The sequence below is a fragment of the Oratosquilla oratoria genome, chromosome 3 (genome assembly GCF_046742065.1).
Source record: "Oratosquilla oratoria isolate Oo_2021 chromosome 3, ASM4674206v1, whole genome shotgun sequence".
Classification (NCBI taxonomy): Eukaryota; Metazoa; Arthropoda; class Malacostraca; order Stomatopoda; family Squillidae; genus Oratosquilla; species Oratosquilla oratoria.
In genome coordinates this window covers 41,047,874-41,064,603 of record NC_134779.1, presented here as the reverse complement: position 1 = coordinate 41,064,603, position 16,730 = coordinate 41,047,874, and the positions used below count along the sequence as shown (strand labels likewise).

The 16,730-nt window shown below is 38.9% G+C and overlaps 1 protein-coding gene across 1 annotated transcript in view; it reads left to right on the top strand.

Moving 5' to 3' along the window:
• LOC143022043 (ATP-binding cassette sub-family A member 9-like) overlaps positions 1–16,730 on the top strand; it is a 152,218-nt gene that overhangs the window by 72,110 nt on the left and 63,378 nt on the right. The window contains exon 6 of the mRNA XM_076179981.1: positions 13,999–14,141. Coding sequence (XP_076036096.1) covers positions 13,999–14,141 — 143 coding nt within the window. The remainder of the gene's footprint in view (positions 1–13,998; positions 14,142–16,730) is intronic.

Genomic DNA, 16,730 nt, shown 5'->3' with positions numbered 1-16,730 from the left:
ACCCTATCTCCCAGCTCCTTTTCCACCCCTGTTCTCCTCCTCACCTCATTTCTCACTCTATCTAGCCTAGTAATCCCCATCATACTTCTCAGACACCTCATCTCAAACACATTCAAACTCCTTCTCTCTTCTTCTCTTATGTTCCATGTTTCTGCCCCATACAGTGCTGTTGGCACAATCACTCCTTCATACAGTCTCCTCTTAGCATCCATTCCCAAATGTCTATTCCTCATTACACTCTTTAATCCACCAAGGCATTTACTCACTTCTCTCAATCTACATTCTACCTCCACTTTCACTCCACCTTTCCCTGCCACATTTGCACCCAAGTATCTAAAACTATCCACTTCCTCCAGTCGCTCTCCCTTAATGCTCACTTCCAGTCTACTGCCACTTTCACCCCTTGTACATCTCATCACCTTACTTTTACCCACATTTATCTTTAGCTTTCTTCTATCACATACTCTCCCAAACTCTGCCACCAACTTCCTCAATCCCTCCTCCGATCCTGCCACAAGCGCAGTGTCGTCCGCAAACAACAGCTGGCTCACCTCCCACTTTTCTCCATTTTCTTTAACCATCTCCAATCCCTGACCCACTACCCTTGCATTTACCTCTCGCACCACCCCATGTATAAGTTGAACAGCCAGGGCGACATAACGCATCCCTGACGAAGTCCCACCTTTACCTCGAACCACTCACTCTCTCCATTTCTAATCCTGACACAAGCTCTACTACTCTCATAAAAGCTCTTGACAGCTCCTAGAAGCTTTCCTCCTATCTCGTATATCTGCTTAACCTCCCACAGTGCCTTCCTGTCTACCCTATCATAAGCCTTTTCCAGATCCATAAAAGCCCAAAAAACATCCTTCCCCTTTCCTATAGCTTTCTCACATATCTGTCTTACTACAAAGATCTGATCTACACAACCTCTACCTGTCCTAAATCCACACTGTTCCTCACCAATTACTCCTGTTCCTCTCCTAATCCCCTCAATCAAGATCCTCCCATAAGCCTTCCCAACTACACTCAACAAGCTAATCCCTCTGAAACTACTACACTCACACTTGTCCCCTTTTCCCTTGTAAAGAGGAACTATACAGGCACTCCTCCAGTCCTCCGGCACTCTACCCTCTCTCCAACAAACATTAAATAACCTCACCAACCAGTCCACCATCACTGTACCTCCCTTTTTCAGACATTCCGCATGGCATCCATCCAGACCAGGTGCCTTACCTGCTTTCATCATCTTAACAACTGCCTTCACTTCATCCTTCCTTATTTCTCCTCCATTCTCCTCATTCATCACTCTCATTTTCTTTGCACTTCCCACTGCATCAAATTTTCCCTCCCTATCCTCCTTTACATCGAGCAACTCCCTAAAATATTCTGCCCATCTTCCCCTTACTGCCTTCTCTTCCATTATCATCTCTCCATCTGCACCTTTTACCTTTTCTTCTCTACTTGATTTGCCTCCTCCTCCTCTCTTAATTTCTTTCCAAAACATCTTTTTATTACTTTCAAAATTTTCTGTCAAACTCTTATCCCATTTCACATCAGCTCTCCTCTTTGCAACCTTTACCTTTTGGTTTACTTCTCTTTTCTTTCCTTTGTACCTCTCATATGACTCCCTTGTCCTATTTTGTAACCAATCTGTGAAAGCTCGCTTCTTCTCTTCTACAACCTTTTTTGTTTCCTCATCCCACCATTCACTACCCTTTCTTCTATTTCCCCCTGTCCTTCTTGTTCCACACACCATCCTTGCACACTTTATGACTCCCTCCTTGAACCATCCCCATTCCTCCTCCACACCCAGCTCTACTCTACCCTTTACTCCCTCCCACTCCTCCTTCAGCTTCTTTCCGTACTCCTTCTCCTTTTCCTTCTCATTCAAAGAGTTCACTCTAAGAACCTCCCTACCTTTTATCCCTTTCCTCTTCCTCCATCTATCCTCCACTTTCAACTTACCTTCCACCAAAAAATGATCTGATATTCCCCCACCCTCTCTCCTTAGCACATGTACATCCTTAACTCTTCCTATCATAATCCTATTTACCACTACATAATCCATTAGCGCTCTATCTACCACCCTTCCCTCCACCACCCTCTCCCATGTGTACTTATGGTTGTATAAGTCCTCATAATATAACTTGGGATACTTGGATTCCTTGTTTTAAATGTACTCTGAACAACCAAATTAACATAGTAACAGGTGAAACACCTCATTTTATTATTTTTGGGGAAGACAAAATTCTTCCATATGAAATCTGATTGCAGAGCAGAAACCTGTGTATAATTTAGATGATTATATCTCAGATTGGATCAATACATTTCAAAGTATACACCAAAGAGTTAGAGAACATATGCAAGAGTATACACAAGATGAAAAAGGAACAACACAAAGTAGCACATAAACTAGAATAAAAAATATGAGATTTAGTCATGGTCAAACTACATTTACCCTATAATGATATGTTGTTTTTGGCTTACAACATATGTGTAGATTAACGGTAGCTGGTAGCGATGGCTTATATGGTACTAGTGGAAGCAAGGGAATGAAAACGCAAACTGTCTTCGTGCCCAGATTGCTGTGATTGCTCTTGGCTTTATTGATGAAAGGACATATATACAAGTTGTTGTTGTTGTTGTCGTTCCCTAGACTGTCTGTCCGAGCAGTCCCGTCTCCCCAAGGAAGGCCACAGCCGAAACTGGGTTTTCCCACAAATCCTTTATAGAGTGTATGTTGTGTTGTTTGCGTGCATGATTGTGTATAATGTAGTCTTCCATTATGTGTTGTATGGTATGGGGTGAAGTGTTACATCCTGGGCAGCTGTTCACAACACGGTCATCCAGCCTCTTCTGGTAGCTTAGAAGTGGTGGGTGGTGACCGCATCGCAGTCTGGCCAAGTGGACTCTGTCCTTTCGTGGGAGAGAGGATTCAGAAGGGTGGATATCAGGGGGTCTGGCATGCAGCAGTGTGTTGTCTTTCAGTGTGTTAATGGAGCGGTGAGTGATATGATTATGAATATGTTTCCGGAGGCTGGTATTTGGTGGTTGTGGAGGAAGAGAAGAGAGTATCTGTGCGTAATAAAGGTCTTTGGGTGTAGTTTTAATGTTTCTTGGTGTGTGTGGGTGTTCTGCTATGTAGTGTAGCGGGTGTGATGTGTTTGTGGTGGCTGCAGCAAGTGTTTGTGTGCCTCTCATGTCGAGGTGGTCCTTGACTTTGAGGACTTTTGTTTCATGGTGTAAATGGTCTGTAGGTGTTGTATTTGTGCAGCCTGTAATTGTTTTTAGGGCTTTGTTTTGTATGATTTGAAGGGTGTTGTGGTGTGTCTCATTGAGATTAGGAGCCCATGCAGGACTCGCATAATTCATCACTGAGCGTATGCATTGTTTGTATATTGTTATATTAGTTTCTTTGTTTTGTCCAAATGTTGTTCCAGTGATTGACTTAAGTGCGTTAAGTCTAGGTGTGCATTTGTTTTTTATGTTTGTGAGGTGTTGTTTGAAAGACATGGATGTATCGTATGTTACACCAAGAATTTTCGGTGTGTTCGTGTGTGGTATTAGAGTGTTGTTGATGTAGAGATGAGGTATGTATTTGTGTTCTTTTGTCCAGTTGGTGAGAAGTGTTGCTGTAGATTTGGTTGGAGCTATTTTGAGTCTGTTTGTGATGAACCATGTGTTGAGTGTGTCAAGGTAAGGCTGGATTATTTCTGCAGCTTTGTCTGTGTTACGATGTGTGCATGTGATTGTTATGTCATCTGCGTAGGAAGAGATTTGTATTTCTGAGGTGTCTGGTGTGGGTAAGTCATGCATGTATAGATTAAATAATGTGGGGGATAGAACTGAGCCCTGTGGTACTCCGTTCTTAATGTTTCTGATGTGCGATGATTGGCCATTATATGACACATGAGCATTCCTGCCTGCCAGATAATTGGCCAGCCATCTTTTGGTGTTATTGTGCATGTCTGTGTTATATATTTTATTTGTTAGGTTGTGGCGGGGGATAGCATCAAAAGCTTTACTAATGTCCAATGTTATAAGAAGTGTTCTGTGGTGGGGCCTATCTGAATTGATGCCATCTAAAATTCTTTGTGTGAGGTTTGTCAGAAGAGTGTTTGTGGAGTGTAGTGGCCTAAAACCGTGTTGTGAGTCAGCAAGGGGAATATATGGTGTGACAAGTTTAAGTATTAGGCGTTCAATGACTTTAGAGGGGGTGCAGAGAAGTGTGATTGGGCGGTGCGATGTTGGGATTGTTGGGTCTTTGTTCGGTTTTGGAATGGTGATTATTTTACCATGCTTCCAAATGTCGGGTATAGTGTTGTGTGAATAGCTGTAGTTTGCAATGTTTGTGAGTGTGTGTATACCTTGTGGTCCAATGTGTTTTAGGTGGATGTTGCTTATGTTATCAGGGCCACAGGCAGATGAGTGCTTGAGATTATGCATTATGAGTTTTGTCTGACTGTCTATGAAGGGTGTATAGTCTGAGTCTGTGGGGAAGTCTTTCTTACGTCGAATGGTGCGTCGGTCGTCAGGGTGAGATGTAAGATGGCTCGTCTGTTTGAGGGTAGATTATCTGTTGTTGTGATTATTGCTGCGTGAGAGCGTGTAGTGTTAGTGTTGGATAGTGTGATGCTGTTGAGTGTTTTGTACAATTTGCTGGTGTTTGTTTATATACAAGTAGTGTGGCGAGGCTGCCAGAGATATTATTTAGACAATACGCTGTTTTACCAGCGAAGGAGATTTACAGGAATCTGTTTTATATACAGAGAGAAAAAGGAGAGGAAAGAAATGGTGAGCTTTACAATAGGTGGACATTTGTACAGAAGTATTTTATATGACATTGTGGAAAAATATAAGATTGCCAGCGATAAAGGTAATCATTCTGAGCGCAGCTTGTGGTGAGGTCTTCTCCTAGACAATGGACTGGTCTGGCTAATCCCTTTGGGAGATGCCAGGTGTTCAAGGATCACAATGCAAGTGCCCGACTGTGAGGTCGCATCCACACTCACTCGCTTGCTTGGTTGAAGGGAGAAGAAGCTGATCTACTGGTAGATTTTGATAGTAGATATGTTGTCTAGTCAGCTGTAGAAGTTCAACAAAACTTTCACCAAGGTACTCAGGTCCATATAGTTTAATTGATTCTGCTGGTGGAAAGAAATACAAGATCTTACACTTAGAAACTAGGGAAGTATCGATGAGTCACTTAGATGATATGAAGAGGGTTAGGATACAATTTGATGATGGAAATGCCTTTGAAACTAAGTGTATAAGTTTTAATGAAACTCTAAGCCCTGAAGAGTATAGGGAATATGTTAATAATATCAAACAGGAATTGAATATTAATCTTGATATATTTTACAGATAATTTGCTATTGATGAAATGTATGTACTTGTTATGGTAGACCTAACTACTGGAACTTGGTGTCAAGGAGAGATACTAATTTGGTCAGGCATGAAGACCTTAGACCTGCTGTGTGTCAGACTCAGAATCTTGCCAATACATAAGGACAATACAAATAAGTATTTTGTGAAGCATTGAAAATACTTGTGCAGTATGTGTCCTAGAAAAAGTGAAATATATGTATGTGAAACAAAAATTTAAATTCAGCAAGAGACCCTTTACAATACTATGCTGTGTATATAACTTTCATAACATATTGCCTATCTCAACATCTTTGAAAAGATGATAACATTCTCCATTGAGATCTAATGTTCTTAATCTAAGTAGTGAGTTTTGCAAATCTATTTAACATTGCATTATATGTAGGTTGCAAATTAACTTGGATTTATGCTTTTGTTGTTTCTGACAAGTATGTTATTCACCATTTTTCTGATTGTTTTGTTTTCTTTTAAACTGCTATTGACATGTATTTTGGAGGGGTTGCTTGATTCTTTGGAATGTATATGTTTGACATATAATTTTCTGATACAATTTTTGCCAGTTTATGCAGAACTAGTTTAAATATTTAGCTTCTTGTATATGATAATTTTCCAAGTATATATTAGCAAGCCCTGTAAGAGGATAGTAGAAATAATTGGTTGGGATGACCAAGGGTAGCTGCCGAGCCCTGTAAGAGGCTGATAGATGAAAGTAGACAAATAGTAGACAGGTAGGTAGATAGAGGGGTAGGTGGTGAGAAAATAATTTTTATGAGTTAGATGTTTTGAAAACAATAGTCGCGATGGAGTTGCAGAGTTGCATAATCTTGCTCACTGTCAAAAGTTTGTAAACAAAAGCTAGGGTATTGATATTGGTGCTGATATGACGAAATGTAAACACTAAGCCACCCACTTGGTGATCAAGATTGCTTGCATAAGCAGTATTGCTTGAGACAGTATTTATCTAGTATTTATCTAGTTGTATTAAATGGAAAGGGAGCTATGCTTGTCGTAACCCGTCTTTGTATCTCTCAGCATCAAATTTTTTCTTAAAATCTTGAATAGTGTTTGCACACACTGTTTCTTTGTTTAATTTGTTCCAAGTATCTATCACTCTGTGTGGGAACCTATTTTTTTTTTTTTTTCTATTTTTTTTTTAGATCTCTTCTGTTATTATCTTTTTTAGTTTCTTTTCTTGTCCTCTTGTTTTTCCATTGTCCCATTTTAATAAATAATTCTTATCTAAGATTTCCATTCCCTTCATAATTCTATAGATAGTTAGTCTCCTCATTCACTTCTTTGTTCCAGAGTTGGTAATTCTAATTTGGACAGTCTTTGTTCATATGTCATTTTGGAAAGAGTTGGTGCCAGTTTTGTTGTTGCTCTTTGTATTCTTTCTAATTTTTTTATATTCTTTTTGGTACTGGGTGTCCATAGTGTTGCTGTGTATTCAAGTTTTGGTCTTATTAGTGTAGTTAATTTTTTTCTTTATCATTTTCTCATCCAAATAGGCAAATGCCACTTTTATTGACCTCAGTAAATTGTAGGTTTCTCCGACTATTTTATTAATATGCTTATCCAGTGTCAAGTTTTTGCTGATCATCACTCCAAGGTCTTTTTTCCAAGTTTACTTTTTTACCTCTTCTTCACCAATTTTATAATCTCATGATATTCTGTAACAGTCTCTCTGATTGGAGAAAAGGGTGGAGGAGGAGAAAAAATTTTGGTACACAGAAGAAAAGTCAGCCCCGTAAGGGGAGGCATTTATTTGTAACAGTCAAAATTATTGGTACACGGAAGAAAAGTCAGGCCCTCAAGTGGAGGCACTTATTTGTAACAGTCAAAATTATTGGATGAATTAGTGACATCGGAGTAGAGTTGGCTTGGTGAGTGGACTGGAGATCCCAGGTGGGAATCCTCTGGTGTATTTAAACTAAGTCGTAGAATTAGTTAAGAAACTCAAGGAATTAATTAAACCGTTTTAAATATCCTACTACTAAGTGGTACTTGACTAAGTAGAATGAAAGAGGCATGGGGCCTACAGATGAGTGAATAACTTACCTTAAGACAATGATGAAAAGAAAGTGAAGGGAAGAAATATAATACCATAGAAGGAATAGTTAACAGAATTAAAACCAGTAATTAAGGAGAGAAGGGAACTGAAAGTGATAGTGGCAACAGAGCTAAAAGAAGGGAAGGGTTAGCTCTGCTGGTAAGTGATGAGCATGTGGTGGAGTGGAAGGAAGTATCTTAAAAGTTAATATGGGTAAAGGTGAAACTGGGATGGGAGATGTGGATTTTTGTAAACACATATGGGCCTGGTAGTGAGAAGAGTGTAGAGGAAAGAAAGGCTTTTTAGATAGATTTAAATGAGTGCTTAGAGAGTTTTGGGAGGAATGTCAATATAGTATTGGGAGATCTCATTGCTAGAGTAGGGGATGAACCATTAGATGGAGTGGTAGGGAAGTTTAGAGTATCAAGTAAAAATTATAGTGGTGAGTTGATGGTGAAAATGTGTTTAGAAAGAGTTGATGATAGCTAACAGTGTTTAAGATGAAAGTCAAGCATAAGTACACATAGGAAAAGGGGGTATCGGATGGGAAGATTGTTGATAAGGCATTAGTGGGCTGTGCTGGTGGTGAATAGAAAATGTGGTTGATAAGATATTAATGGATTATGTACTGGTATCCAAAGGAAGGATAGGTAGTTCTGGGTGTCCATTTTCTTAAAGGGAATGTCAGATAATTTTTTGGTGGAAGGAAAGTTGAGAGTAGAGGATAGGTGAAGAAAGGAAAAGGGCAGAAGGTAGAGAGGTTCCTGAAGTAAAAAATTTAAATGAGAAGGAAAATGGGAGGCATACCAGGAGAACCTAAGAGAAGTGTGGGAGGTGGTGAAGGACAGAGTAGGGGTGGGAGCAGAAGAGGAATGGGTTTCTTTCAAGGAGGAAGTGACAAGGTGTGCAAAGGTGGAATGAGAAGGATGGAAGAGAATAGAAGGAAGAATAGTTAGTTGTTGCATGATGGAGTGAAGATGTTAGTGGAAGAGAAAAAGCGAGCATTTAGGGATTGGTTGCAAAGTACTCAGGAAGCATATGAGAGGTACAAGAAGAGAGGGAAGCAAAACATAAGATAAGGGAGGCAAAGAGGAGAGCAGGTGTGAAAAGGTGTAGGAGTATGACATAAAATCTTGAAAATAATATGAAGATATTTTGGAAGGAAGTTAGGAAGCAAGGGCGGTGAGTCAGGCAGAGGGGAAAAGGTAAAAGGTGCAGATGGACAGATGTTAATGGAAGTGAAGGTGGTAAGGGGAAGATGGGTAAAGTATTTTTGAGACCTGTTGAATGTGCAGGAAGATAGGAATTGATTGAATGTGGCAGTGGGAGGTGCTAAGAAAGTCACTGTGATGGGAGAGGAAAGTGGAAGAGATATAAGAAAAGATGAGGTTGCAGTAGCGTCATTTAAACTCGTTACTAAAAACATGAAACAAATGAACGACGCTTTCGGATGTAGAGAGCGCGCGGACGACAGCCCGGCGTTAGCAGGTCAGATCGGTCAGTCGAGTATAGCACAGTCAGTTGCTAGAAGCACTCCAGTTGGGTAGCACTCACCGACTAGAACGGATCGGTAGCAGTATATCACCAACCAAAATAACTTATACTTAACTACTTAAACTTTGACACATAAGACGCCGGTAAGACAATCCGGAGACAGGTACGTAAGACATTGTTGACGATTATGACTAAACAGACTTACACTTTTGCGTACTGGCTTTCCGCGATTGCTCCTACCGGCCCCTACCTCTTCTATGGGACCTGTGCCTACCGTAAGTAATTGGTACCTATCGTTAAAATGTTTCCTAATCCTATTCATTATATGCGGGTATGATCCTGCATATAAATTGGCGATGAGGACGGGATTGATACCCTAAGTAGGAAACTTCGTGCTGGTACCTTAGACTTAGTATAGTTAGCGTATCCTATGTTTGGAAAATTGCTATAGGTTAGCTAGTGGGATTTTGTGGGCAAGCTAGGCTATTCTAAAACCGCATATATCTATCTTACCTGCGCTAATATTTTGTTTACATTTATTGCGAATTTACAGTTGCGTTTTATTGTAACCTTTTGTATTGCTAGGCTATTTCTATTATTCATCGCAATTGCTATTAGGCCTATTTGTACATACTTATGCTATTGTTCAGTGTATTTTTTTGTGATGTGGTAATTTTGCAGTTTTCTAAGGTTAGGTGTGACTATAGCCTAATCTATGTTGAGGTTAGTTTTCTTGTTTTCTCTTATTTGGTGAAGTTCTTTGCTAAGTTCTTGGCTAACCATGGCTAATAGGGTTGGTTCAATTGAACCGTACAATGAGTCGGAGGAGGATTTTGATTCATATATCAGTAGAATTAAAATGTATTTTGTTGCTAATGATGTGGGTGACGCAAAGAAGGTGGCTGCATTCTCCACATTGGTGGGACCTAAAATCTTTGGATTGGCTAGGGATTTGCTCTCTCCTGCAAAACCGGAAGAGAGTACTTTAGATAAAGTTCTTGATACGCTTAGGTCACACTACAAACCTACGCCTGTTCTTATCTATGAATGCTATAAATTCTATTCTCGTGCCCAGAAGTCTAATGAGCCCATAAAGGATTTTGTAGCTGCGTTGAAAGCTCTTGCCCACACTTGTGAGTTTGGGGCAACATTATCTCAGATGCTACGTGATAGATTTGTAATGGGTCTTGCTAGTGATAAAATTCAGCAAGTATTGTTGACTGAGTCTGATTTAACCTTTGAGAAAGCTGTTAGTATGGCTACAGCTAGGGAGACGGCATCGAAGGATGTTCAAGCGATGGCTAGTGGCTCAGTTCATTATGTACCTAGTAAGCAGCCGGGCCCTAAGAAGACTTCCACCTCAAATTCTAATTCTAGTACAGTTTCTAAGAGCTATCCTTATAGTAAGACAAAATCCACTAATGTTTCCAGTGCTAGAAATATGTCTAATGTTCCTAAGACTCCTTGTTCAGGGTGTGGTAAGTTGCATTGGAAGTGTGATTGTCCTTTCAAGAATGCTTCATGTCTAAGACTACTCCGTCGAAGAGTAACGTAAACTTTACTGACTGTAACGAGTTGCCCACAGAGTCCTCAGTTGATTCCAGTTATGAATATATATATATGCTATTTCAGAGAATGTAAGTGACGAGCCTATCATGGTGGATGTCACCCTAGATTCAGTACGTGTTCCTATGGAGATGGACACAGGCGCTACTTGTTCTTCAATGCCTCGATGTCAGTATGAGGGTTTTTGGCCTGTGGAATCAGAACGTCCTCCGCTAAATGCATCTCTTACAGTGGTGAATGCGTATGGAGGTACACCTCTAAAGGTATTGGGAGACATAACTGTCTCTGCTAAACTTGAAGATGGTTCCTCAGTAGATGCGACAAAGTTGGTTGTAGTCGAAGGGAAAGGTCCATGTTTAATGGGTAGAGTTCTCATGAGGAGGCTAGGCCTGTTAAAGGATGCTAATAAACTCTCAGCTGGTTCTGCTATTGCTACGTCTGTGTTGCATGATTTTCCTGAACTCTTTTCAGAGGGGTTAGGTTGCTATAAGGAAAGTCAATTCACCATAGAGGTTGATCAGTCGGTCCCACCAAAGTTTTGTAAAGCACGTACTGTTCCGTACACACTCAGAGCTAAGATTGATCAGGAGATTGACAGACTCCTTGAAGAAGCTATTATCTCTCCGGTAATTAATAGTTCTTGGGCCGCACCGGTAGTTCCAGTAGTGAAGACTAATGGTAAGATTCGGTTGTGTGGAGACTATAAACTTACTGTAAATCGAGCTGCTAGACTCGACACTTACCCTATTCCGACTCTTGATGATTTAATCACTGGACTAAGTGGAGATAAAGTTTTCTCAAAGTTGGACATGTCTCAGGCATATGCTCAACCATGTCTTGACGAGGATTCTAAGAAGTACACTGTAATTAACACACATCGTGGTCTTTTCCAATATAATAGGTTGAGTTTTGGGATTTCTGCAGCTCCTGGAATTTTCCAACGGGTGATGGAGCAACTCCTGAAAGATTTACCAGGGGTGTTCGTGTATCTCGATGATATTCTAATCACCGGGGCTAGTAAGGTTGAGCACCGAGAACGACTAAGAACAGTCCTAGCAACCCTTCAATTAGCTGGGTTGAGATTGAGCATTGAGAAGAGTACTTTAGGTGTTCCATGTGTAACATATTTGGGTTACAAGATAGATAAGGAAGGAATACATCCTACTAAGGATAAAGTTCAGGCTATTGCAGATGCACCTGCACCTACTAATGTTTCTCAATTGAGATCCTTTCTAGGGCTACTAAACTTCTACTGAAGGTTTATACCTCAAGCTTCCTCTAAGTTGGCACCTTTAAATAACTTACTAAAAGCTAAAACTCCATGGGTCTGGGGTAAGGAACAAGAATCTGCATTCTCCGCATGTAAGGAGACTTTTGAAATCAAAAGCGCTGGTACATTTTGATCCAAAACAACCGTTAGTAGTTGTAGCTGATAGCAGCTCATATGGTATAGGAGCTGTACTATGTCATCTAATTGATGGTGAGGAGAGACCTATCTGTTTTGCCTCTCGCACGCTAACGTCTTCAGAGCAAAATTATGCTCAGCTAGAGAAAGAGGCACTAGCTATTGTCTATGCTTTGCGCAAATTTCACAATTATTTGTGGGGTCAGAATAATTTTGATGTTATTACTGATTATAAACCCTTGTTAGGAATCTTTTCACCTAATAAAATTATTCCTCCTATGTCTTCAGGACGAATCCAACGTTGGTCATTGCTACTCCAAGCTTATAAGTTTACATTACATCATCGGTCGGGTGCACTCTTTGGTACTGCTGACGCACTTAGTTGTCTTCCTTTGATGTCTACTACAGATTCCACTCCAGTGCCTGCTGATTGGACTAAGTACATTTTCTAGAATCTTCACCCGTAGGTAGTGGAGATATCAAAGAACATACTCGGAAAGACCCTACTCTATAGAAGGTCATGCGCTTTTGTGAATTAGGTTGGCCTTCTAATACTAAGACTTTGAATAGTTTGGAATTTACTCCTTTTATCAGAAGAAGGGATGAACTTTCTATCCAAGATGGTTGTGTTTTGTGGGGTTCTCGTGTGGTTGTTCCTCCAAAATTGAGAACTAGGCTAATGGAAGAACTTCACATGGGTCACTCAGGCTCATCACGCATGAAGTAACTTGCCCGTAGCTATGTGTGGTGGCCAAATTTGGATAAGGATTTAGAAGAATTGACAAATTCTTGTCAAGAGTGTTTAGCTCTCAGAACTATGCCTTCTAAGGCAGAGCTGCACCCTTGGGAATGGCCTGATCACCCATGGCATCGTCTTCACGTTGACTGTGCGGGTCCTGTAGATGGTCGCTATTTTATAGTAATAGTGGACGCTCACTCGAAGTGGGTGGACGTTTATCCTACTTCTGGTACTACAAGTAAGGAAACTATCAAGTGCTTGCGACACTCCTTTTCTAGATTTGGACTTCCAGTGTCAATTGTATCGGACGATGGTCCATTTTTTATATCTCAGGAGTTCAAAGAATTTTGTAATAATTCAGGTATTAGGCACATCACTACAGCAGTATACAAACCTTCTACCAATGGTTTGGCAGAGAAAATGGTACAAACTCTCAAGAAGGCCATACGTACCTCTAAGTCAGCTATTCAGGATACTCTGGATAGATTTCTATTTAATTATAGATTAACTCCGCATTCTACGACTGGTGTCTCACCAGCCGAGTTGATGTTTGGCAGATGCCTCCGCTCGCATCTGGACCTTTTATGGCCTGCAGATGGTGTGTCTTCTAGAGTATCTAAGAAACAGCAAGCACAAAAGAAAGAACATACTAACGCTCCTCGATCTATACACCTCTCACCTGAATCACCAGTGATGATTTGCAACTATGTCCCTGATGGTTCTAAGTGGATCCCTTCCACAGTCGTAAAACAAACTGGTCCTTTGTCCTATCAATGTTCAGTCCCTTCTTGTAAGATAGTAAAGAGGCATCAAGACCAAATTATAACTAGAACAATTACTCCTCCATCTGAACAAAGTTCATCAGTGACTACTTCAATTAGTTCCCCTGCAAAACTTCCTATTTCAGAAGCAACTATGATAGCTCATCCTTCTCCAAATTATGAGAGCTGGTATGGCACCTGAGTTAGATGGGTGTCATGTGGAGTGTCTAAAAAAGGGAGGTACAATTATAATGGACTGGCTACTGAGGCCATGAATCATTCTTTTATGGTGGGAAACTGATTTTCATCCAATAAAAGAATGTTGATTAGTTAACATTTACTTTCTCTTCTTTCAAGTACCCTTCTGAAATCTTTCATTTACCACTTCTGACTCTACCTTTTTGGCACAGCATTCCTTAAGGATAAATGCATGAGTTATTACTAATGAAATGCTAATACCCTCATTGGAATATATTTTCTTGGTTCAAGTCAAAACAAAATTGACTTAGTATCCCACTTGGATGAAAGAGTTGATTTGATGAAGATATGCTGCTACATAATTTTAGTTGTTATTTACTTTTATTCTGGACTTCAGGAGGACAGAAAAGGAAACTATCCATTGGCATTGCTCTTATTGGAGACCCACATTTGATTTTCCTTGATGAACCAACAGCAGGGGTTGATGCTTATTCCAGAAGGCATCTTTGGCAACTTCTGAAGCGTAAAAAGGAAGGAAAGGTATGTTTTCCTTAATTTGTGAATCCTTGTGTAGTAGAGTAATGGCAAATCTTTATCCCCACACACCTAATTCAGAATTACAATAGTGCAAGTAATAGTGATAGTCATAATAATCAAGAACATATACAAAGGCCCCTTGTAGGAGTGGGTAGCCAAATCAAAGCACACACCCACACTAAAAAACCCAGTCAGCTACCACTCCCTTCTTGCCACCTTAGGGATGAATGGGGCACTCTTTCTCTGCCAAAGAGTGATAGATCAGAATTTGAAGAAACTATAAATTGTCCAGATTTGATTTTAACCAAGGAACCTGAGATGATTGTATCATTGAATTACTGGTGTCCAGTGGGTGACAGAAATAATAGAAGAAATATACAAACATGGAAGATACAATTTTGCAAAGACAGACTTTGTTAAACTGAAGAAAAGAAGAAATAGATTGGAGAGTTCAGTAAAACTAAAGAAAATATATGTATATAGATGTATACTATATATATATATATATATATATATATATATATATACAGTATATATCTATATATATATATCATATATATATATATATATATATATATACATATATATATATATATGTATATATATATATTTATACATATACATATATATATATATATATATATATATATGTATATATATATTACAAAGAAGAATTACAAAGGTGGAGCATGCTGACAGGAGACCTTTTGATCCATATCTAGGTCGGATGCAAAAAAAAAAATCATATTGATAATAGAACAATAAATAAAAACTATAATAATGTAAATAACAAATAAAATACATAAATAAATGCATAGGTATAGTTAAATAATAAACAAACAGGTAAATAGTAAATAATAATAAATTGACATACAGTATAACTAATAATAAATGAAAATCAGACAGACAAATGATAACAAAACAAAAACAAATAATATAGAATAAATTATAATCATTACAGCATCTTACTTAGGTATTTATCTAAATGATTCTTAAAGCTTCGAACTGAACTACATTGCACTACCTGTGCAGGAAGTTTATTCCATTCATTAACTACACGGTTGGCAAAGTTGTTTCTACCTACTTCCAAATTGAATCTATTTCCAGACAGTTTGAGACCATCGTTTCTTGTCTGATTCTCATTTAAAGTGTGAAAATTTTGTCACTGTCTTAAAGACCTGTATCAAGTCACCTCTGACTCCACGCTTTTTTAGGGAAAACAGATTCATGTGTTTTAGTCGATTTTCGTATGATTTATTTTTTATATTTGGAATCAGTTTTGTGGCTCGCCGTTGTACTTTTTCCAGTCTGTCAATGTCTTTAATGAGATTCGGTGACCATATGGAAACAGCATATTCCAAATGTGGACGAACTAACGATTTATATAGCTTGTTAATGAGTGATGGATTTTTTAAATCAAAAGATCGCGCAATCAGTCCCAGAATCTTATTTGCTTTCTCAGAGGCTGAAATACACTGCTTGGATGATTTGAGGTCGTTACTGATAATTACGCCGAGATCTTTTTCACTATCCACTTTTGTTAATGAATTTCCAAATAACTTGTAATCGTACAAACTGTTATTTTTACCTATGTGCATTACCTTGCATTTACTTGTGTTAAATTTCATTAGCCACTTTTCAGACCATTGCTGTAATTGATCTAAATCTTCTTGAATATCTAATTGGTTTGAGTGATCATTTGCCACTCCGCACAGTTTTGTATCATCAGCAAATATGGAAATAGTAGATTTTAGTCCATATATATATATAATATATATAAACAAACATATATATATATATATATATAAACATATATGTGTATATATATATAAACATATATATGTATATATATATGTATATATATATATGTATATTCATTGTATATATGGGCAGGAGATTTTCTCTCAAGCATGTTTGGTTAAATTTAATGGCAAGATTATTATTGCAGAGTTTTTTATCTGCCTTTTCTCTTTCTCTGAGAACCTTTTTCCCTTTCACGGGAAGTTGTCTTGTAATGTCACCATATGACATTGTTTTGTAAGTTACTTTGGGCATGGCTTTACCAAAGTGAAATACTGGCCAGAACGCGTTTTCACACTACTTAGTGCTTCATCAGTGGCTAGAGTGTGAATATCTGATAGAATTTTTGTGTTTATATACTATTAGTGGTGGTCTGATATTTCATTTTGAGGCTTCTGATTGGCTAGTGGGCTGGACTAGGACTCCCGAACTATTCTACTTCCTCATTGGTCGGCTGTTGTGTGACGTCATCAGTATTGTACCTTCTTTCAGGGAGCTTAGATCTCCTTACGCTAGGGAGGGCCTCTAAATCCCTAGTTTGTATATTAAGATTGGGAGATGTTTCTTTAATAAAGAGAGCCTCGAGGATAGGTAGTCTTCTATGGTCTTGATTTGTTGCCAGCACTTCTGTGTTTTCTACTAGAGTTATATATTATCAAAATAAAAAGGCATCCCAACTGCTACTAAAAAATAATATAAGACAAAGTAAAAGTGACCTTCAGAGAACTCACGTCATATATAGGTACACCTGTAAACTTGGGAACTGTGCATCCCAACCTTCAAACTATATTG